The 22,877-nt window shown below is 54.0% G+C and overlaps 1 protein-coding gene across 9 annotated transcripts in view; it reads left to right on the plus strand.

Moving 5' to 3' along the window:
• The window catches only part of KIAA0232 (KIAA0232 ortholog), an 81,811-nt gene that overhangs the window by 53,525 nt on the left and 5,409 nt on the right, over positions 1 to 22,877 (plus strand). For 5 of the 9 annotated variants that reach the window (XM_070372741.1, XM_070372747.1, XM_070372745.1 and 2 more), the window contains 4 exons: positions 4,628 to 4,694; positions 5,911 to 5,992; positions 8,923 to 12,232; positions 18,787 to 18,898. In XM_070372741.1, coding sequence (XP_070228842.1) covers positions 4,628 to 4,694; positions 5,911 to 5,992; positions 8,923 to 12,232; positions 18,787 to 18,898 — 3,571 coding nt within the window. Of the gene's footprint in view, positions 1 to 3,157; positions 3,360 to 4,627; positions 4,695 to 5,910; positions 5,993 to 6,032; positions 7,858 to 8,922; positions 12,233 to 18,786; positions 18,899 to 22,877 lie in introns of those variants that run through there. The other 4 variants (XM_070372744.1, XM_070372746.1, XM_070372749.1 and 1 more) reach the window with 3 other exon arrangements.

Here is a 22,877-nt window from a genome sequence, read left to right on the forward strand (position 1 = left end):
CAGCCTGCTGAACTCAAGTCGGCTGTTTTTCACCATTTTTTGGCATCACAGGCTGAGTATCTGATGAAAGCTGTGGACCTCACTGGAAAGATCGTCTTTTCTTACACACCTTTGGCCCGTGATAGGCTCTTCTCTCCTCCTCTGTAACGCAGACTAGAGAGTGCTCAGCAGTGAGAGCTGGGGACAAGGCCGTGGGTGGGTGGGTGTCGACGCTCCTATGTTCAGGGATGGGACTCAGAGCCCTCACAGGAGGGCAGAGAGAGCCTTAAAGTTACTTACCCTTGGATGTGTTCTCATCATTGTGACCACGTGTCCCACTGCTTCCTGTGGCACCGTGCTTGTATGACTCCCTGGCCACCAGAAGGCCTAAGTCTGTGAGCCCTGGAGTACATTCTCGGCGCCCTCCCTGCTCTCCCGTCTGTTTCTTCCTGAACGGTGCTGTGGGCCGGGCTGGGCCCCTGTGTGAGGGCTCAGCCCGTTGCCACCCACGGAGCGGGGACCGGGCCATCCGGGCTTGCCTTCCTGGCTTGTCTGGTGCCTCCACAGGGCCAGCTCGGAGCCGAGACCCTCTCCGCACGAGGCTGAGGCTCTGCTGATGGCAGATGGAGCCAGGAGTCAGCACCCCCAGAGGACAGGCGTCGCCCCTGCCCGTGTCTCGCCGAGGAGTCCCTGCAGACCCGTGGGGCGAGTGCCCAAGACCCGGTCCCCAGAGCGCATGGTGAGCAGCTTCCCCATCCCATCAGTACTTCCGGAGAGGTGGGAGCCAGGCAGGAGTGCAGCAGCCAGCGCCTCTGCGGGAAAGTGTGAGATCTCACGGTGAAACCCGGAGGCTGATGGTGGATCCGCATGGCCCTCTTCTCCCTGGCTGCCACAGCTCTGAAGCCTGGGGAGCTCCTCACTGAGGAGAAGGTTGCTGCAGAGAAGAAACAGTCAACTGGCAAGATGGTCTCCTGAAAATCCTAAACGTCATGATGGAAATGAAAGGCTGGAAGAAGGATGGGAAGGTGTAGCTGAGGAAGTCTCCCAGGAAGTAGACCCACAAATGAAGCAGCGGCAAATAGAAAAGATAAAAGAAGTTGGGGATCAGTACAAGAAGTCAGCTTCCCTGGTGGCTCAGAAAGAATCTGCCTGCAATGCAGCAGACCCAGGTTCGATCTCTGGGTTGGGAAGTTCTCCGTGAGAAGGGAATGGCTACCCAGTCCAGTATTCTTGCCTGGAGAATTCTGCTGACAGAGGAGCCTGGTGGAATCCATGGAATCGCAGAGTCGGACACGACTGAGCAACTGACATGCATGAAGTGAAAACCCCGCTATTTGGAAGCGGTGCTCTTATCATTCCCAGACGTGGAAAGTAAGGCTGCAGTAGGTGGATGAGTCACAGGCGGCCACGTGGCTAACCCTGAGGTGAAATTCAGACCCACGTCTATCTGACTGCACCCCCCAGCCCCCGGTCCTGCATGAAAGAGGCAGTTGAGTGTCCCTGCGTGTCACACCTGTCAGTGATCACAGGGTTGGTGTGGGGCTATCTGTCCAGCACTTAGGGGCTGTCCAGTCCAAAAAGGTTCTCCATAAAAGGTTAGCCTTTGAGATGATTAACATAGCCACAGAAACCTTTGTGGAGAGGAGGGATAACCAGGCAGGACAAGTCAAGACTGCCTTTGTTTTCTTGATGCTAAAGATTAAAATCCTTAGCTGAGAAGGATGGGAAGAGAGGAGGAAGAAGCACCGTGCTGTGGGGTGGGAAATGATAGAAGTTTGTTGGGAAACCAATGAAAAAGCTTTCCCAGAAGCAGGGGCACAGTACGTCGCTGAGGGTCTGACCGGGGGCTCCCTCATCCCGGAAGTGCCCCGGGTCCGCCCTGAAGCCTGGGGGGAGTGAAGGCAGCAGAGCCGCACCGTGCCGTCCAGGCAGGACCCGGAGGACCTTACGTTCTCCGGATCAGGTATGTTTCTCTTTCTTAATCGTCCAACCTCAGACTCAGAGCAAAAACCCCAAGTGTTGGAAAAGCTATGAATCAAAAAATGAGACTCTAGGAAATGAAAATCATATCCACTGTCTAGAGATGGCACCAGTATGCGGGTGACTTGACGTGACAGGCACGCTCACCTTGGTTTACTCTGGGGAAACTTGAGACGGGGGCGTTCAGAAACGAGGAGCGGGCCTGCGCTCGGGGACCCAGGCCCAGGTCCATTGCTCCGGGCTGTCTCCTGGGACATGGGAGTTGGTGGAGTGTAAGCTCCACGGGGACGAGGGGCTCATCTCGCAGGCTGTTCTGAGTGAGGGAGGAATAAACGAGTGAACGGTCGTTATGGAAGACTGCCTCCCGGACCTCTCCTGAAAGCACCAGGCTCTGTGTCTGGTTTCCCAGTGTAAAGATGTGGATACTGTGATTTCCATTTTAGAGTGATCCTATAGCCTGCAGAGAAATTTTTCATGTTGGTTTGATACTGGGTATTATCCATCTTGCAGCCAGAAAAGTGGTTCTTGAGTTGAGTGGTAGAACGTTAGTGTTTCTTTTTCTTTATCTACAGCGTTTTTCTCCCTTTGAGTTATCCCTAAAGCATGAATATAATATACTTCTTTTTCCTTAAAATACTGTAGGCTCTGGGTGTTCTTGAATGCCCTTGTGGATATGCTACGCTATTAAAATATGATAATTAAAATTATCTAGTTAATATAATTGGGAAGCAGGATAAGATTTCTCATTAGCAGCACCAAGTCCACGCTTCAGAATGCCTGCTGGGAGATGACAGGGTCCAGTACAGCTTTTGACGCCCTTTTTGTCTCTCAGTTTGCTCATGTGATAATCCATGGTCTAATGATTGTGTGTGTGAGTGTGTGCGTGTGTGAGTGTGTGTGTGTGTGTGTGTGAGTGTGTGTGAGTGTGTGTGTGTGTGTGTGTGTGTGTGTGTGAAACTGTAGTTAGGATGCTGCAGGAATCAAGGAAGGAAGACAGGCCTGATGGGAGTGCCTGTCCCTTGTGGAGCACGCATGTTGCTTCTCTCCCATTTGCACTCCTAAGCTGCATTACTGTCCAGAGCAACTGAATTTTACAGTTGCTTGGAAGGAATTTCCAAGACAAAGCCAAAAAGTGAGTAGTGTCCGGTGACTGTTGTCATGGCTGGCCTGTGGAGGACAGTACGTGCCCGCTGGCTCAGAGCCCTGACCAGAGTGGAATAAGCGATCCCTCGGGCTCGGTGTTCGGCACTGGAGGCTGGCGCCGGGTTTAGGAACGGCGACACAGGCTTGCTGTACCGAAGAGCAGCGTGCCGCCGGCAGTCAGCTGACACTGGTGTTAGGTTCATGGTCCGGAGGAAATGGAATAAAGCAGCCATACTCATCCCACCTTGAACGCTATGGTAAGCGAGTCTCCCCGGTGGAATTGTGTAGTTGGAGCTGTGTTTATGACTTAGTCCCTGCCATGGTTTCTAGGGCTTCTTCAGGAAAGGTCAGCTCTCTCCTGGCCTGTTTCCCCTTTTCTCCTTCTGTCCTGTCTCCCGTCAAAAGCTGTGCTGTGATGTGGATAGCGTGTAACTTAATCAGTGTGTACAATTAGCTGTTCTCATTGTGATCCTTCTCGCTGCTCAGACGGTGTGACTGTGCGGTTTCTCCTTTAGGATATCTCTAATGCTCGTGCTGAGTCATTTTGAGGGACGCAAATGGGGTAACGTTCTATTTTTAGCTCCTCGCGGCCCCGAGAGGGCGAAGGGCATTGGGATCCTGTGTGTCCGCTCGGGTCATGCCCACCTAGAGGGATTCGGTTCCAGTTTAAGTAGGACTTTTCAGCTGCTGAGTAAACACAGAGCTCCTGGGAAATGCGTTCACTTTTCCGGTACCTTGTGAAAGGTTGTTTCCTTTTCCTCCCTTGAGAGAGAGAGAATTTTACAAGTTTAAAAGTCTGCCTAGTGAAAGGTTTGCTCACGCCTGTTTGCATCATTCATTTTTCCGTCGAGTGAGGCTCTTATTCTCCCCCCACCCTCCCACCAATTTCCGACTCTTCCACACCCTCTCTTAAATTTTACCCTGATTCTTCACAGAGGCCAGTACCCTATCCATGACCCGTGCGGTGCAGCTTCACATTTGTTCACAGTGATGACATATGTTTTCCATCTGCTCTTTCTGTTCCAGTCATGAGTGTTCACTTTAAAGAGAAAAAAAGAAAAAGAAATCACCTGTTTTCTTTAGACCGTGAACTGCTAAGAGGACCGGAAGGCGATTTTTGTGATTTTTGTGATTTTAATTTGTATTGAGCCCCGTACAAGCTCTTTGCTCACCAGATGTTATAGATGTTGGATAATGTTTTTTTGATAGTGACGGACTCTTAGCTGTAAGACAGGCATTTAGGTCCTGAGGCTCCCCTGTGAGCAAGCTGCTGTACCCGCCGGAAGACAGAGCCAGTCCAGGAGTTTCCTAAGAATTGTTACATTCTATCGGCAAGTGCCGGTGAATATGCTTTATTAGTAAACTACGTCTGCTGGGTTGAATCTACTGTGTTCATTTAAATATGGATGGTGTATTTCTTTTGAAACGTGAAAGATTTCTAAAGCTTTCCTGTTAAGACGACAGTGTACAAACAGCTTGACTCTTCCGTACCTGGCAGTTACCATGTGCGTTTCTGTCCCCACAGAGCTCTGGCATTGAGACTTTAGTGGAGGAGCTCTGCTCCAGGCTGAAGGACCTGCAGAGCCAGCAAGGTGAGAGCGCTGTCCCCGCGGGCTGTCCACGTCCACCACGCAGGGCACAGGTCTCAGAACTGATCGGAAAGAAAGAGCACGGAACCACAGTCTTCATACCTGGCGTGTCGCCAGGCCGGTGTCCTGCCCCGTCTTTGGCTGTGGGGGGCTGCTGGTCAGCCCATGGCCATCCTCTGCAGAGAGGTCCCTGCTCTCAGAGGAGTGACTTCATCCGCCGGAGCACTCCCGGAGAGGAGATGAAGCTCTGGATCGGGAGCAATCATCTCTCGTCTTTTCCATCCTCCCCGCTCCTCCCCATCATCCCAAACTAACACTTGCCCGTGTGGCAGCGAGGCCTGCAGAGGTGTGTCGCCTGTCAGTTCAGGTTTGCCGCAGGAATTTCTGCCTTGCGCCTTGACGGTTTGGGAAAGGCAGACTCGACAGGCCCATCGAGTCATTGTGATCTGTGAATGCTCACAGCTTCTTTCCCCAGCATTTCTGCATGCCCGTAGAATGAGAATTACCTGTTAAGGGTGTTTCTTTTGCTTGTCCCCTTCATGGTCATCTTGCTGTGCACCCCCAAGTCTCGAGCCTTTTTAAAGGCACAGTTTGTTTCTAATCTGAGGGCAGGATCGTGAGCTAAGAGTTGAAACACAGCCCTTGCTCCCCTAGATGCTAAGTAACAAAGCTAATTGTAGTAACTTTCTTTACATATCAGTTTTAATCAGGAAGAGGCGATATAAAGTCCGTGAGTGCGGAATCTTGTGAGAAAGTATTTTTGGAATCCAAACAGATGTTCTGTTCTTGCAGTGTAATTAATAAGCACCCAGGGGATTTCAGTCTTGTAACCAAGTGCCTCTAGCGTGCTCTGTCAGGGATGAGGTCAGAGGTCTCAGTCCAGTGTTAATGTGGCTGAGCAGAGTTTTCCCTGGCTCACTGAAGAAAGAGGTTTCTTTCTTTTTGGCCGTGCCACGGAGCATATGGGATTTTAGTTCCTTGACCAGGGATGGAACCCACGCCCTCTGCAGTGGAACCGTAGACTCTTAACCCCTGGACCACTAGGGAAGCCCGTGAAGGAATAGATTTTTATTAAAAAGATAAACTGGTATAGAGGTCTTTTTAAGCCACAGAAGCCTGTGTAATTTCTGATTAAATTTACTTGAGAAACTTTCAAAAATACGAGCATTTACCGACTTGATACAAGACAAATCTTTCTGAATTTTTGTTTCGTTAACAGAAGAGAAGATTCACAAGAAGTTAGAGGGGTCTCCCTCTCCAGAGGCAGAATTATCGCCCACAGCGAAGGATCAAGTGGAAATGTACGTCAGGTTGTTCCGCGATAAAGCCGCGCTAACGACTGCCCTGCTGCGTGGTTGACAGGTTTAGTTTGCCATCTTCGGTTTAGTTGCTATTTTATGACTCAGGAATCTATTGAGCACTTACTGTGTGCCTGACACAGAGAGCTCAAAGGTGAAGGAGCTGGTCTTATCTTTTTTTCACACACATTGAATCAATATTTGTGAAACTGATAAAATGAACAAGGTTATTATTTATGGTCCGTTCACACATGACCTTTGAAATCCAACGCCCGTCCTTTGAGCCAGCTGTGGGAATTAGGATTGTCCTTGTTTTACACACAAGGAAGCCAGCTTCCCACTACTGATTACCGAGGGAACCTGGGCAAGTCATGAACCCGTGTCAGACTCGTTTCCTGAAGATGCTTTTCTGCTTTCTTCATAAATGGTTTGTATTTAAATTGGCCTCATTGTAAGCAGACTTCCTTATCATACAGGTCATTGGAATCTTCCAAACTTGTAAATCTTAAGCGGAAAGCAGGATGTCGTTGGTCGTGTGGTGTGTGCTATCCGGTGTGGCGCGTGCTGTCCAGCGTGACATGTGCTGTCTGGTGTGGCGTGGCGTGTGCTGTCCAGCGTGGTGGCGTGTGCTGTCTGGTGTGGCGTGGCGTGTGCTGTCCGGCTTGGCGTGACATGTGCTGTCCAGCGTGGTGGCGTGTGCTGTCTGGCATGGCATGGCATGTGCTGTCCAGTGTGGTGGTGTGTGTTGTCCGGCATGGCGTGGCATGTGCTATCTAGCATGGTGGCGTGTGCTGTCCAGTGTGGCATGTGCTGTCCAGCGTGGTGGTGTGTGCTGTCCAGCGTCATGGCATGTGCTGTCCGGCGTGGTGGTGTGTGCTGTCCGGCGTGGAGTGTGCTGTCTGGCATGGCTTGGTGTGTGCTGCCCAGCATGGCATGTGCTGTCCGCGTGGCAGCGTGTGCTGTCTGGCATGGCGTGTGCTGTCCAGCGTGGCGTGTGCTGTCCAGCATGGCATGTGCTGTCTGGCATGGTGTACTCTGTCCGGCGTGGCGGTGTGTGCTGTCCAGTGTGGGTTGCATCCCGACCCCTCGAGTCCAAAGATTTCATATAAAAAAGAATGTAAAGCATTACATTAGTGTTTTTACTATTGCATATATGTAAACTGATCATGTGGATATATTTGGCTGAGTAAAATACACTGTCGAAATTAATTTCATTTGTTTCTTTTTACACTTCTAACGGGACTCTGAGAACATTAAAAATGACTTACAAAGCTCACAGTATGTTTCCATCAGACAGCTTGGTGTAGACTGAAAAGGAGAGTCCAGCGTAGGCCCTTGAAAATCCGGCCCTGCATCACTCTGTGTGTGACCTTGGCTGGCCTCCGCGATGACAGTCCCCACTCTGGCAGCCAGTCTGACTCTCCTGAGTCTTCCTTGGCCAGTCTAGTCTGTCTCGCTCTGAAACTTTCCGTGGCTACCAGTTTCCTAGCAGACCGAAACCCTGTCTCCAAACGCTTCCACGCCAGCCTCCTGGTTTCCCGCCCCATGTTGCAGGAGCCACTGCTCTCCTGAGGCGTGGGGCCAGTGTCTTCGTATCCTCGCCCAGGTTCCCACGCCGCACAGCCGGCACTCACCAGACCGCAGCATGCCTGGAGCATCAGGCTCAGGTGTGGTCCACCTCATCTGATTGTTTCGGGCCTCGCCAGAATCCATCCCCTTTCCCGAACCCTTAAATCCCACGATCGCTGCCATTTCCGATGGCCTGCTTAACCAGCGGGGCGTCGCACTTGGCTTCTGAGGAGGAGACACGGTGGCAGTCAGCGACTCACTGTGCATGTTAATTCCTCCCCTCTTCACAGCTCTGTGAGGTAGGTACTGCGTTCAGCCGTTTTCTAGGCCACGGGTTTAGGACCTGTGCCTAAGGTCACAGAGCTGGCAGAGAGCAGAATGAGGACTCGGGCCCAGGGAGTGTGGCTTCAGAGCGTGTGCTCGCAACAACTTTGCTCTCCAGCTCTTCACCCATATGTTTCTAGTGCATGCGGCAGCCGTGTAAGAGAGGCCCCGGTACCCCCGTTTTCCAGGTTTTCTGTGCGTGCCAGCCGTGTGAGAGAGGTCCCGGTACCCCCGTTTTCCAGGTTTTCTGTGCGTGCCAGCCGTGTGAGAGAGTTCCCGGTACCCCCGTTTTCCAGGTTTTCTGTGCGTGCCAGCCGTGTGAGAGAGGTCCCGGAACCCCCGTTTTCCAGGTTTTCTGTGCGTGCGGCAGCCGTGTGAGAGAGGCCCCGGTACCCCCGTTTTCCAGGTTTTCTGTGCGTGCGGCAGCCGTGTGAGAGAGTTCCCGGTACCCCCGTTTTCCAGGTTTTCTGTGCGTGCGGCAGCCGTGTGAGAGAGGTCCCGGTACCCCTGTTTTCCAGGTTTTCTGTGCGTGCGGCAGCCGTGTGAGAGAAGCCCCGGTACCCCCGTTTTCCAGGTTTTCTGTGTGTGCGGCAGCCGTGTGAGAGAGGCCCCCGTACCCCCATTTTAGGAGATGGCCTGTGCCATTGCACGCGTAGCTTAATGTCACAAGCGGAGGAAATGAGCTGACTCACGTTCAGACAGTCCTCATCAGAATGTTAGCATTCTTCCCACCGTATCCCATTTGTACTTTGTGACTTTACGAAAATCCAAAGTTTAAAGTCGTCAGCTTAACATACTCTCTAAGTATTCCTGTAGCACTTATCTCGGTGTTGAACTTCGAAGGTGCTTGATCCATGGACCTAAATTTAAAGGTTTTACTGTATTGTCAATTTTTTTTTTAAGTTGCTCACTCATGGATGCCGTGTAAACACTGACTCTGTTGAAATGAAATACCCCATTTCTAGACGGGTGACATTGTTTTTCTATATTGGGTAACGCCCTGAGAGCCCACTTCTGAAATCTCTTGCTTGTTTTTCCAGGTACTATGAAGCGTTTCCACCGCTGTCCGAGAAGCCAGTTTGCCTGCAGGAAATCATGACCGTGTGGAACAAGTCCGCCGTCGGCTCCTACTCGAGCTCGTCCTCCTCGTCCACAGCCCCTCCAGCCAGCACAGACACGCCCTCCCCCAAGGATTGCAACAGCGAAGGCGAGATCATCCGGGAAAGAAGCGGTGACGCGCCGCCCGCCAGCCTGCACGAGAGAACACAGAGCGGCCGCAGCCACAGCGAGAAGGAGAACAGGTTCAGGAACGGGCCCAGCGAAGAGCGGCCCGCGCCGCCGCCGCCGTCCAAGAAGCAGAGCCGGCACCGGCCGGACGGGAAGCCGCGCCCGCGCTCCTGGTCATCCGGCTCCAGCGAAGCCGGCTCGAGCTCCAGCGGGAACCAGGGGGAGCCCAAGGCGTCCGCGAAGTGCGTGAAGTTGAGGCACAAGGTGCGGGAGATCCGGAACAAGAAAGGAGCGCGCAGCGGGCAAAGCCGGCTCTCGCTGAAGCGCGGCGAGAAGGCGGAGAGAAGCCCACACGCCGCCGGGAGCAGCAGCAGCAGCGGCGGTGGCGGTTCCTTCCGACAGCTGTGCAAGCGGGGCAAGCGGCCGCTGAAGGAGCTGGGCAGGAAGGAGGCGGGGGGTGCCGAGGGCAGAGACCTGTTCCTGGAGAGCAGGACGGACAGGGAGTACAAGGAGGAGCCGCTGTGGTACACCGAGCCCATCGCCGAGTACTTCGTCCCTCTGAGCAGAAAAAGCAAGCTGGAGACCACGTACCGCAACAGGCAAGACGCCGACGACGTGACCTCAGCGGCCGTGGAGGAGTTGTCCGAGTCAGTGCACGGCCTCTGCATCAGCAACAATAATATTCATAAAACATACCTCGCAGCAGGTACTTTCATCGATGGTCATTTTGTAGAAATGCCTGCAGTCATAAATGAGGACATCGACCTCGCTGGGACCTCATTCTGTCCTCTGCCAGAGGACGACAAATACTTGGATGATATTCATCTGTCAGAACTAACACACTTCTACGAAGTGGATATTGACCCATCCATGTTGGATCCCGGTGCCTCAGAAACCACGCAAGGAGAAAGTCGGATTTTGAATATGATTCGACAAAAAAGCAAAGAGAAGACAGATTTTGAGGCAGAATGTTGCATAGTGTTAGATGGAATGGAGTTGCAAGGGGAACGTGCAATATGGGCAGACTGTACCAGCTCTGTGGGCGCCGAGGGCTTTCTCCTGCAAGACCTTGGCAGCCTGGCCCAGTTCTGGGAGTGCTGTTCGTCCAGCTCTGGCGATGCCGACGGGGAGAGTTTTGCGGGAGACTCCCCGGTTCGACTCTCCCCGACCTTAGACAGCACAGCGCTCAATCCGCATTTGCTGGCCGGCAATCAAGAGCTCTTTTCAGATATTAATGAAGGATCTGGTATAAACTCCTGTTTTTCAGTGTTTGAAGTGCAATGCAGTAATTCTGTTTTACCATTTTCTTTTGAAACACTCAACTTGGGAAATGAAAATACAGATTCTAGTGCTAACATGCTTGGGAAAACACAGTCTAGATTACTAATATGGACCAAAAATAGTGCCTTCGAGGAAAATGAACACTGTTCTAATCTTTCAACAAGAACTTGCAGTCCATGGTCCCATTCAGAAGAAACACGTTCAGACAATGAGACGTTAAGTGTCCAGTTTGAAGAGTCCACACAGTTTAACGCAGAGGATATTAACTATGTAGTTCCTAGAGTCTCGTCCAATTATGTAGATGAAGAACTCCTAGATTTTTTGCAGGATGAAACTTGCCAGCAAAACAGTAGGACTTTAGGAGAAATCCCAACGTTAGTTTTCCAAAAAAAATCTAAACTAGAATCTATCTGTGGTATTCAGCTAGAACAAAAAACAGAGAACAAAGCCTTCGAAACTACGCAAGCGTGTAGTGAAGGCAGTCCGCGTGGAGATGGCTACAGCTCAGGGGTTATTAAAGACATTTGGACAAAGATGGCAGACAGAAATTCTGCAGCTCTACTAGAAATAGAAAGCGTTGATGATGAGTTGTTTCCGACAGATGTAAATAACTACTGCTGCTGTTTGGATGCTGAGGCTCCAATGGAGCCCCTCCAGGAGCCAAACAAGGCCGTGCAGAGATCAGAATACCACCTGTGGGAGGGCCAGAAAGAGACCCTGGAGAAGAGAGCCTTTGTGTCCGGCGAGCTGTCCAAGGTGGATGGCGGGGACTACACCACCCCGTCGAAACCTTGGGATGTGGCCCAAGACAAAGAGAACTCATTCATCCTGGGAGGAGTTTACGGGGAGCTCAAAACGTTTAACAGCGATGCAGGGTGGGCAGTCGTACCGCCCAGTCACGCCAAAGGGAGTTTGCTGCAGTGTGCCGCTTCTGACGTGGTGACCATAGCGGGGACAGATGTCTTTATGACCCCCGGAAACAGCTTCGCTCCTGGTCACAGGCAGTTATGGAAACCCTTTGTGTCCTTGGAACAGAACGACCAGCCGAAGAGCGGGGAAAACGGATTGAATAAGGGATTTTCCTTCATCTTCCATGAAGACTTACTAGGAGCTTGTGGCAACTTTCAAGTTGAAGATCCTGGACTCGAGTATCCCTTCTCTTCTTTTGACTTAAGCAATCCGTTTTCACAAGTTCTCCACGTAGAGTGTTCCTTTGAACCCGAAGGGATTGCATCTTTCAGTCCAAGCTTCAAACCGAAGTCAATCCTCTGCTCTGATTCCGACAGTGAAGTTTTCCACCCCAGGATATGCGACGTCGACAGAACACAGTACCGGGCTATCCGGATCTCCCCCAGGACTCACTTTCGCCCCATCTCTGCATCTGAACTCTCCCCCGGAGGAGGAAGTGAGTCAGAATTTGAATCCGAGAGAGACGAAGCAAATATTCCCATTCCTTCTCAAGTCGACGCATTCGAAGATCCACAGGCAGATCTCAAACCGCTTGAAGAGGACGCAGAGAAAGAAGGCCATTACTATGGGAAGTCCGAGCTTGAGTCTGGGAAGTTCCTCCCCAGGTTAAAGAAGTCTGGGATGGAGAAGAGTGCCCAGACATCCCTGGATTCCCAGGAGGAGTCAGCCGGGGTCCTGCCAGCAGGAGAGCGGAACCCGTGTCTGGAGTGCAGCATGAGCGAGCCTCTGGAGATCGACCTGGAAAGCCCAGAAGCAAACTGTAAAATAATGGCACAGTGCGAGGAAGAAATTAATCATTTCTGCAGCTGCAAAGCAGGTTGTCAGTTCCCTGCTTATGAAGATAATCCAGTTTCTTCAGGACAGCTGGAAGAGGTATGTGTCAGTGGGGATCGGTACTTGGTGAAAGGATTTGATCAGACTTTAAGAACAGCCATTTCAGGCAAAGAAAAGATAGAGTTAAATTATTGGGAATTTAGCTTGAACGTCTTAAAACTTAGCATCCTTGGATTTGATGTTTATCAATTTGAACTAGACAATTGACATTTTTAGATAAATCAGAGTATGAGGTGTTTCTGAGTGGTTTAACATGCATGTGTTATGCTTAAAGCAAAGCTTTCCCAACTGATGAATCCAGAAGTGGCCGTTCACTCTTCGGAAGGCCCCTTGCTCCTCAGAAATGGCGGCGAAAGGTTTCTTGAAGTAGGAAGCCTGTCTGACTGTCTCTGCAACACTGATTAGTTTATAAAAAGTTAACGTTTTACATGTAAGATAAATTACATCTCTGTAGAATTCTCTGAAATTTTTTGTGGTACATGTAGCAATTAACCCTCAATACAAATGTAACAAAATAACTTCCACAGAACCCCTGCAGGTGTACCCTTGCTTATTACAAAGTATGTATTCCTGAAGTTACCTGAACTGTATGGGTCAGTCTGTCAAATGAGGTTAATAGGAATAGTGTTTTAAAGGAGTCATTGTGCCGTCTGACGTTGCTGAGAAGTGATCTGAGGGTAAACTGTACAAGAAGAAACAGTGACACTGATGACCTGTGCCCAAGGAGAAGCCTGGGGCTCTGCCCCCACCCCGGCCCTTTTCCAGGTGCAGCTTTTTAAAAAGTCAGGTGGAGGTATCGAGAAGTCAGGCCACCTGTGGCTGGACAGCCGCTGGGTCATCCCTTCCTCGCCTCCGTCGTCCTGCACGCTCCGCCTGCCTGCCCGCCCTCCACGTGGTTCTGTCCAGCTGGACCCAGGAGGCGCCCCTCCCTCCCACGTCCCCCGTTCCTCTCTGCTCCACCCGCAGCAGAAATCATTTCTGCTGCTGCTAAGTCGCTTCAGTCATGTCCGACTCTCTGTGACCCCATAGACGGCAGCCCACCAGGCTCCCCCGTCCCTGGGATTCTCCAGGCAAGAACACTGGAGTGGGTTGCCATTTCCTTCTCCAGTGCATGAAAGTGAAAAGTGAAAGTGAAGTCGCTCAGTCGTGTCCGACTCCTAGCGACCCCATGGACTGCAGCCCACCAGGCTCCTCCATCCATGGGATTTTCCAGGCAAGAGTACTGGAGTGGGGTGCCATCGCCTTCTCCAGAAATCATTTCTGCTTCCTTTTAATTTTCATGTGCTTTATGCCTTTCCTCTTAGTTGCATTTGCCATTTTTCATGAGTCATCGGTGTCCTTTCTTTGTTAAGTTGTGAGCTCCTCGTGGATTCAGATGCCATATCATTCATGTGTCCAGTCAGTGCACAGGTGTGGCCCTAAGCGCAGGTGGTGGTGGGAAGCCCCCACAGCAACCCAAGAATCACTCTCGGAGGCACTTGCCTGGGGATATTTAGCCAGGAATTGAATCCCACCGAAACACTGACATCTGAGTTGCTCAGAACAGCAAAAAAGTATAACGCTGTTAGCCTTCATCTGTTTGCTGGTCACCCCACCTTTCATCCTTAAAAGTGTCCTCACGTACTTTGTGTCTCGCCTGGCTCCAGACGGGGAATGAAGAAAAAGAGTGAGAGCGAGTCCGCATCACAGCCACCGCTACAGGCCTCCACCTCCTGGTGTGTTGGCATCTCTGTGTGTTATCAGAGCTCTGTCTTGTCTGACAGGTCTGTTCAGTTCAGTCGCTCGGTCGTGTCCGGCTCTTTGCGACACCATGGACTGCAGCATGCCAGGCCTCCCTGTCCATCACCAACTCCTGGAGTTTAATCAAACTCATGTCCGTTGGGTCGGTGATGCCATCCAGCCCTCTCATCCTCTGTTGTCCCCTTCTCCTCCTGCCCTCCTCTTTCCCAGCAAAGCTGACAGGTCTGGGGCGCCAGCTAAGTCCTCGGAGGACCCTCGCCGTCCCGGGTCCTCTCAGCCCTTGTCTCAGCATCGTTGCCTACAGCTCCCACCTCGTAGCTTCATCTGAGCTGCAGAAAGGTTGAGGGTGGCCCGAAAGGCCCCAGTTTGGGGCCAGGATCTTGCCTCTTCACTCTCACGCTGCCTGTCCGTCTCGGAGATCTCCAGCCAGGTCGTCTCCCCCCCACTTCCCTGAGTGAGGGCAGTCTTTGCAGAGGGCAGGGCTCTGTTTTTTTAAAAAGTCACTAGTTGCCCATCTGTTTTAGAGCATAGGTGGTCTAGAATGTAGGGTTTCTGATAGAATTGGTATGCAGGAGCCTGAATTAATGATGCTTTTCAAAAGGTTAGTTGAGTTCAGTTCAGCAAACATTTATTAAACACTCGCCCGTCCTGGGCACATCCCTGCGGCAGGTGCCCTGAGTGAACCAGAGGCTGTCCTTGCCCCGGGAGAATTCAGCCTGGTCCTGAAGACCAAGCGCGAGCAGCTGATTTGCTCTCCGTCACGCAGGTCATTGTCTGCCATGGTTCCGATGCGGGCGCTCCGGGAGGGCGTGTCCGTGGCACCAGTCCCCTCCTTGCCGCGACATGAGTCCCAGCGTGCTGCCCCTGAGGACCCTGCGTGCTTGTGGAAGCACATACATGCGCGTCCACATGTGTTCTGTCTGCTGTTTTTTTTGGTCCCACTTTTCTTTTTTTTTTTTTTGGACTGAAATGACACTTTATTTAGAATCACCCTTCTTTATTTTCTGCATATTATTTCTGCACATTCTGCATTTTCTCCATCATTTGGAGGTACTATAATTTCCTAGCTGGTTCCTTACATTTGAGGGTGTTTGTGTGTGTGAGTCACTCAGTCGTGTCCAACTCTTTGCAACCCCATGGACTGTAGCCTGCCGGGCTTCTCTGTCCATGGAATTACCAGGCAAGAATACTGGAGTGGATTGCAATTCCCTTCTCCAGAGGAACTTCCCAACCCAGGGATCAAATCCTGGTCTCCTGCTACAAGGAAGTCCTTTGAGGGTGTTCCGGCCCACATAATTTGAGGTGGCAGGGATGACAGCCTGGGGAGGGTGAACACAGGAGGAGTGGGAACCCAGAGGAGGACCGACCCGGCCTGAGAGTGCAGAGGAGGCTGGTGCACAGACTGGCGTGTCCCGGGGCGGAAGGGAGGAGGCGGGGCCCGCCAGGCAGAAGCAGCAGCAGTCGAACCGGTGAGCGGCTCACCTGTGCAGGGTGGCGGCCAGCACGCGGTCGCGGCAGCTGAGGTGTGAGGGAAAGGTGAGGACAGGTGAGCCGTGGGCCTCGGTGCCCAGCTCTGCGTGCCCTTGTGGCAGGAGCATCTGCTCTGTCGTGCCCTCGAAGGCGCAGAGCAGCAGCAAGAGGCTTCATCGTGCCTCCAGGAGTTTGCAGTCCAGGAGGGGAAGGCGTCCCTTGGGACAGGCAGCAGTGCCATGGGGGTCAGGGGCTCTGACCAGCGGAGGGCGTGAGGGCCCAGCCCACCTGCGCCAGACACTGTGCCCTCTATTACCACCACCCCCCTACCGAATGCCCGCAGTGACATTCCCCACCCCTCCCCAGGATGGCTCAGGGCACGTGGGCCCGGAGGGTGGGCCACCCGCCCCAGATCCCTGCATGAGAGCCAGAGCCAGAGTTTCTTCCAGGGAGGGGGCCCGGACTTCAGTCTTGTCACCAGAAGCAGGAGTGTGCAGTGTGGATTTAAAGCAGCGAGCATTTACCCAACTTTCATCTCCTGGAGAATTACTGACCGTTACATCTCCTGCTACAGACGTTTTCGATAAGGCTTTCTGGGTAGTGTTCACGTCTTCCCTCTTTACCATTTCCTTCATCCATCACACGTTTGTTAAGAGCCGCTCTGTCTGGGCACTGCTCTAGGGGCCAGGTATAAAGGAACAGAGAGAGATGGCTCCTGCATCCTTGGATGTACGTTCCGTGAGCAGCGTGAAGCTACGCGTACGTTAGAACACCTGTGCCGTGGGAAGGCAGAGCGGATGAGGACGTGGCGGGAGGGGGTGCTCAGAGCAGTGTGCCTCAGTGGACCCCCGCGTCAGGGCAGGCCTCGTGGCCGAGGCGCGGTTGAAGAGAGGTGTCCAGTAGCCAGTCAGCCTGGAGCGGCCTGGAGGGGAGGGAGCAGAGCTGAGGCAGAGGTTCCGGGACCACCCAGGGCTGTGCCCCATTCTGTTCTCCGTCTCCTCCAGCATGTCTTCATTATTTCATGCTCAGCCATGGCAGAAGCTGAATTAATACGTTAAACAGACATTAGTCAAGCAAGGCCTCCTGGTCATCTTTGGCGTGCAGGCTTCAACGCTGGAAATAGCTGAGTGGAAAGATGTCATAATGTAATACATATTCACTGACCACATATTCAATGTAAACAAAACAGAAGAAATAAGTCCTCGCCATTGGAATTGACACTCAAAGGAAGGATGCAGGAAAAAAAACTTAAGAGACGATGGCAGAAACTGCATGACCCAACCAACAGTGGTCTCAGCAGGCCGTGGGAGCAGCGTGCTGGACCATCAGGGCCTCCGGCTGGGAGGGGGGCTGTTCTCAGGCCAGCGGCCGTGGTGTCCCCGCTCTGTGCCAGCCCTCCTCCTGCAGGGGTGCCCATCAGTGAGACGCGGCTCCTGCCCTTGCACTCACTGTCCGGTCGGCTTGTGTCTGTCTCATCTCCTCCTCCTGTCCTTGCTGACCCAGCCGCCTGTCTGTCCCTTGACGCCCTCTAGCCTGCTCTTCCCCACCTGTCCTGTCCGTCCTGATGGGTCCTCTCCCTCTTCCTCTTCCTACTCTTTACCCCACGCCCTGAATCCCAGGAAAGGATTAAAGGATGAGCAGTCCAGCTGTGCCCACCTGAACAAACACTCGATCGTCCCACGGCCGCCCCAGGTGTTTTTCTTCGCAGGTAGGAGCTGGTCACCTTCGAATCCATCGCCCCTCGGTAGTGCCTTGGGTGACGGAAACGCGTTTGTCCAGGGAGCCGTCGTTAGCACTGAGGCGCTAAGGAGGGCCGGGGCTTTCCAGCGAGGCCTTCCAGTGCTGTGAGCTGCGTGCCCAATGCAGGAATCATCACCTCGAATTAACCGCAGCCCTGGCACATTGCTGGCTTCATCTGCGAGCCCTGGCCTCCTCCGTGCAGTTGACCTTGGTGTCTGCTTGTCTAATAGCTTTGCTAATCGTTGTTGTTAGGATACGCTGCAAGAGAGAATGGTGGCGGTTGAGTGGCTGCTCTGGGTGGACAGAACGAAGTCCTCTTCAGCTTCTGATTGAAGAGTATTTCTAAAAAGTTAAATGAAAATCAGGATCTGACATACATTTGCCATTTAGCTTAATAAACACACATTCCTGAGTCCAAAAAGTTTTTGATAAAGTGATTTACGTTGTTTGTTTAGAATTTAAAAAATCCTATCAGAGAATTGAAGATCATTGGTTGCTGAAACAGATCAGGTTTTAAACTTGTGATGAAACACCTTCTGAAACCAAGGTCTATGCAGTGTTCATAGAGCACGTGCATCGGTCCAGCAGACCCTTGTTGAGGCTGTGAGGGGTGGTGGGAGGTGCGGATTTGCCCAAAGCCGGCCTCACCCTGGAGGGCAGGCCGAGCAGGAAAGGAGCAGGGAGGGGGGGTGCCCTGTCCCCAGCATCCCGGGGTGCACCTGTGGTGGCCGCGGCTGGCCCCGCCCAGGATGGTGGGCAGGTCCTGCTGGAGCTCAAGAGCTCTGCCAGTGAAGGGTGGGGCCTGGGCTCGGACTTGGTCCCCCTCCCCGGCATGGGCGCCTTCCGCTGTGCCGGGGCCTGGGGCCTGCACAGGATGTGGGGTCTCTCCTGTGCTCCAGAGTCCCGCTTTCCTCTCTTTTTCCATGTATGTTTCCTGTTTTGAAGCTGAATTATTGTCCGTTTGGTTATTTGGTTTTAGTCTCAGCTTCCTTCTGGTTCTCACTGAAGCAGATCATTGCTGTAAAGACCATTAGGTTGGTATTGCTTCTTTGACTCCCTCCTGCCTGAGTGTGTGAAGAAGAGAGTCCTCCCCACACTTGAGTGGGGAGGAGGGGCTCAGGGCCACACACACCTCCCCCCGCCACCCCCGCTAGGTCTGCTGTTCCAAAATCTGGAAACTTGCTTTCCTCAAGGCTGTTTCCTGTTGTTTTTGTCTTGTGATAATCTTGTTGTACTTTTCGTATTCCATTTCCAGTATCAGTACTTTTCTTAAGAAAAACTTCCTTTATGTGCTGTGAACGTGGCTTTTTTTTTGTTCACCTTGTCTAGTAGAACAGTGAGAGTGAACATCGCTCAGTCGTGTCTGACTCTCTGCGACTTCATAGACTGTACAGTCCGTGGAATTCTCCAGGCCAGAATACTGGAGTGGGTAGCCTTTCCCTTCTCCAGGGGATCTTCCCAACCCAGGAATGGGACCCAGGGTCTCCTGCTTTGCAGGCGGATTCTTTAGCAACTGAGCTATCAGGGAAGCCAGTAAAATGGTAAAAAATAAAACCAATTAACAGTCACTAGTTTCTAATGCCTGAATTTTCCCTTTTATCTTGAAAGTTTGTAAACTTGGTCTGTGTTTGGTTTACTCTAAGCAGTTCCCTGTACTGAACACTGACGTGCATGGAATGAACCGGAGTCAAGAGAGACAAACCTGGTGGGAAAAAGCCTTGTACTCGCCTCTCTTCCCCGCCTCGGAGTGTGAAGGTAAGGAGGCCTGACGCGGTCCTTCCCCTGCTCAGATCTCTTAGCTCCGTAAAGAGCAGTCTGTTCCTTTTGCCGTGAATATCGGTCCAGGAGCATTTGTGTGGCAGGCGTTGGTCAGGGGCAACTGGGGACACAAGAGGTGAGCACGGGCTGGACCCCACTCTTATGCCCACCAACAGCCTAGGGCGGGGTGGGCCGTGGAGACACGTAAGCCCCCAGTGAGGGGGGCAAAGGCGGGAGGGGCGGTGGCCAGTCAGGGTGGGAACCAGAGGTCCCCCCAGGCCCAGCCGAGGCTGGAGAGACCAGCAGGGGATGAGCCGAGTTGGTCAGCAGGCTCGTGAGTTCTGCCGCGTTAGGTGGAGTTTGAACAGGGAGGAGGAGAGGGCCTCTTGCAAGAGCTCACCTTGGAGGGTGTCAGGTCAGGTGCTTTTTTTTTCTAAAGCAATTCTAGCAATAGAATCAGAGTGGGGAAGGAATGGAAAGACTGGAGGACACCTGCCGGGGCTCTTGGGCTCTTGCTGTGGTCTGGGATGACAAGATAAAGGCCCCTGTTGGGGAAGGAGAGCAGAGAGCAGCCCTGGGGGGCTGTGTGGAGGAGGCCAGAGTTTGCTGAGTGCCTTTCTGTGACAGCGAGCCGTGGGAGAGCACTTGGGCAGACCAGGGAGAGGGACATGGGGGCAGACTGGGGAAGGGCTTCTCGAACCTCCCGGCAGGGGCACCTCCTCGGAAGCAATAAACAGCCCGGGCCTGCCATTCTGGGGGAGGAGAGAACCGAGGAGGTGGCCAAGCGGTCAGCTCGGCCTGACCCTGTGCGGCCAGCCGTGGTCGCCTGGGCTCCGCCGGCTGCGGTGCTGGTCTCGTGGTCTTTCCGCTCAGAGCCCTGGAAGGAGGCCGGGCTCTGGTTGGTATTCACGTGTTCACCTGTGCGTCCCATCTCCCCTCCCCGCCCGCGGGGCAGTGCCCTCGCAGCCTGGCCTCAGCTGACAGGGGGACCTGGGGTTGTCCACGTCTTCGTCCTGTGGGCACAGAAGCAGCTCCCCACCTCTGCCTCCCCAAGGGTCATCAGGGCAGCAGAGTCTTCATTTCCAGCATCTTTTTTATTTAACAGCCTCTATTGAAGGCCGGCTCCTCTGCCATTAGCTAATATTTAGCCACTCTTCATTATTTCCAAGGTGCTTCAATCTTTACAGCCCCCACAAAAAGCCTGGTTTTGCCTCAGATGGTGCACCCATCTGAATGGTTCCAGCTGTTCGGCCCAGGCCTGAGTGCTGGCCGTAGCCCTGAGGTCCAAGCGTGCTCTCTCTCCAGCGGCCTCTGCACACTGCGCTCTGGAGATGCAGGGATGATAGGAGTGCAGACTGGACCCTGACCTGAGTCCAGTGGGAGCCCTGACTGAGCAAGTCCCAGTTGCGGTCACGGGGAATGCAGATGGGGAGGGCCAGGGGGCCCCACACCCAGGAAGTGCCGCCTGGGACGGGGGCGGGTAGGGGCCTGCACGGGGTGACTCCCAAGCACCCTGAGTTGGCTTCATCCCTGGGCCGCGGGGGTGACCCCCAAGCACCCCGGGTGGGCTTCCCCTGGGCCGCAGAGACGTCATGGTGGCCTCGGCCTGGTTTCCTGTCACTAGCGAGGCAGCCGCTCCAGCTCTTGGCCTGTGGTTTTCCGTGCCGTGCCTTGTAGGTGCTGCACCGGCTCGTGGCACACAGAGCTCTTTGTAATTGCCGTGTGGCGTGCAGGAACGTTCTCAGTGGACAAAGCACGGTAGCCAGGTTTTCAGATGACCTGCCACTCTCAGCTACCCCTGGTGGTTGCCTGGTGGTGATGTCATGAAGCCTGGTTCTTCCAGCCCGGGGTAGGGGGGTGCCGGAGGGCAGGGTGCAGTCTGAGGAGCAGCTCAGCCCGGAGAGCAGGTGGCCTCACCGGCTCAGCAGCCAGGCCTGCCGACTCCCCTCTCTCCTGAAGCTTCTGACGCCGCTCACGCCTCATAAGAAGCCTGTGCAGCTCTGAGTCAGGGCCTGACTGGAGAGCCCCAGCCTCCCTGTCGGGGAGGAGGAAGTGTTCCTTTTTCCGAGCAAGTCGGGAGATGGAGGCCCCAGAGGGCAGCAGCACGACCCTGGAGGGCAGCGAGGGAACGCCCCCTCCCTTGCCCTGCTGTGTGTCCACACACACACTCCTTTGGTCAAAGCCTTCTTGTACACTCATCTCATGCCAGGCGCTGTTCTGGGCGCTGGGAACACAGGGACCCCAGGGAATCAGGACCCAAGCCGGGACTACCTGCAGGCGCGGTTCATGCAGGGACCAGGGCAGGTGGCATGTGACAGCCGAGAGCATGTGCAGACAGGTGCCCGCAGGGGCGCCCACCGGGGGAGCAGGAGCGCACTTGCTGTGCCCAGGGCGCCCGCCGGGAGGGCAGGAGCGCACTTGCTGTGCCCAGGGCGCCTGGCCACGAGGGCCGTGCAGACTGTGCCTCCGCTGGGCTGTCCTGAGCTTCCGCCTGCAGGGCCCACGCACTGGGTTCGAAAAGTGTGCGTGTTCTTTTGGTCTCAGAGGGCCCTGCAGGGACTCAGTACAGGTGATGGTTAAGGGTTCAGCAGACAGAGCTGAGCTGGAACCCAGTGCTTCCCTTCACCAGCTGCTAGACCTCCGGCGATGACAGGCCTTTCTGTGCCTCCGTAGTCTGTATTTGTAAAAAGAGGCTAAAAGTGATGGCTCCCTTAGAGAATAGTTGTAAAGACTGAAATGCCCAGAACTGGCCTGGCCTGTGGTCACCAGGGACGTGAAGAACCCTGACAGCAGTCAGCATGGCCCTTTCCTGATGCCTGTGGCATCCACTGACCCCTTCTGTCCGCATAGAACCCCTAAAGCAGGAAGAGAATGGGACGGCAGTGGGGTTGGGAGAGACCTGCTCCACCTACTGGCATGTCCCAGCCAAGGACATAGTCACCTTCCCACCTCATCCAAGGGGTAGCCGAGTGCCGTGGGGCGCCGGGATGATGAGAGCTTGGCAGGTGAGCTGAGAAAAGCTGAGGCCTGGGCCGGGTGCTGGGTTCCTGCCTCGGTGGAGCCGGGGTGTCTTCACCAGCTGTCTCAGGGCGGGTGGGCCCAAGGCCAGGCTATGGGCAGCAGCACTCGAGAAGACGCTTACCGTGTGTACCAGCCTTGCACTTGAGGCCGCGCGCCTGTCTTAACTTGCACAGAAATCTCTCTAGAGATGAGAGCACTGGGGCTCTTTCAGTAACTTGCCCCCAGTTACAGCACAGTTAAGTAGAATCTCCCCGAGTCAGCTGACTCACGGAGGAGCACCAGGGAGGTTGAGGGCCCCAGGCTGTTGGAACTGAAGGTTGCGGAGAGTGCAGCCTTTTGTGGGGAGGCCAAACAGGGCACACAGGCCCTCCCCTGGGGGTGGCGGGAGGGAGCAGTCCTCAAGCTGGCCTGCCGCCGCTGCCGTGGGCCCCATTTCATCGCATGCAGCGCAGTGACTGCAGGCAGCCAGATGATGACTCACGTGACGTCAGGTCTCCTCCCCTGCACCCTTCCCACAGAGCGAAGGCGCCTGGGGGCTGATCTGGGTTAAGTTGGGCCTCAGTCTAACCCTGCGTCAGGATCGCGGGGAGCCCCGCCGGAAACGGCTGAGACCAGAGCCTGACCAGAGCCTGACCATAGCCTGCCCCAGAACGAGTGCGCCGAGTCTCAGGCGGGCCTGGGGCTTCCAGGCTGGTCTTAAGGCTCCCCAGGTGATCCTCACGCAAAAGCAGGGTTGAGAACCACAGGGCCAGGTGACTCGCGCTTGATGCCTTGAGTCCCAGCGTGCAGTCCCGAGCCCCGCCCAGTCAGCCCGCGAGCCCCTCCCCACACACCGCGCCCCGCCCCCCCGCCCCCTCCCCCGTCAGATGGCTTAGTTTGGTGCTGAGCTGAGATGCGATGCGTCTGTCCCCTTGTTCCAGGAGCGTGTTCCTGGAGCATCCTCCGTCTCCCTCCA

Source organism: Bos mutus, chromosome 6 (assembly GCF_027580195.1).
Source record: "Bos mutus isolate GX-2022 chromosome 6, NWIPB_WYAK_1.1, whole genome shotgun sequence".
NCBI classification, from domain to species: domain Eukaryota; kingdom Metazoa; phylum Chordata; class Mammalia; order Artiodactyla; family Bovidae; genus Bos; species Bos mutus.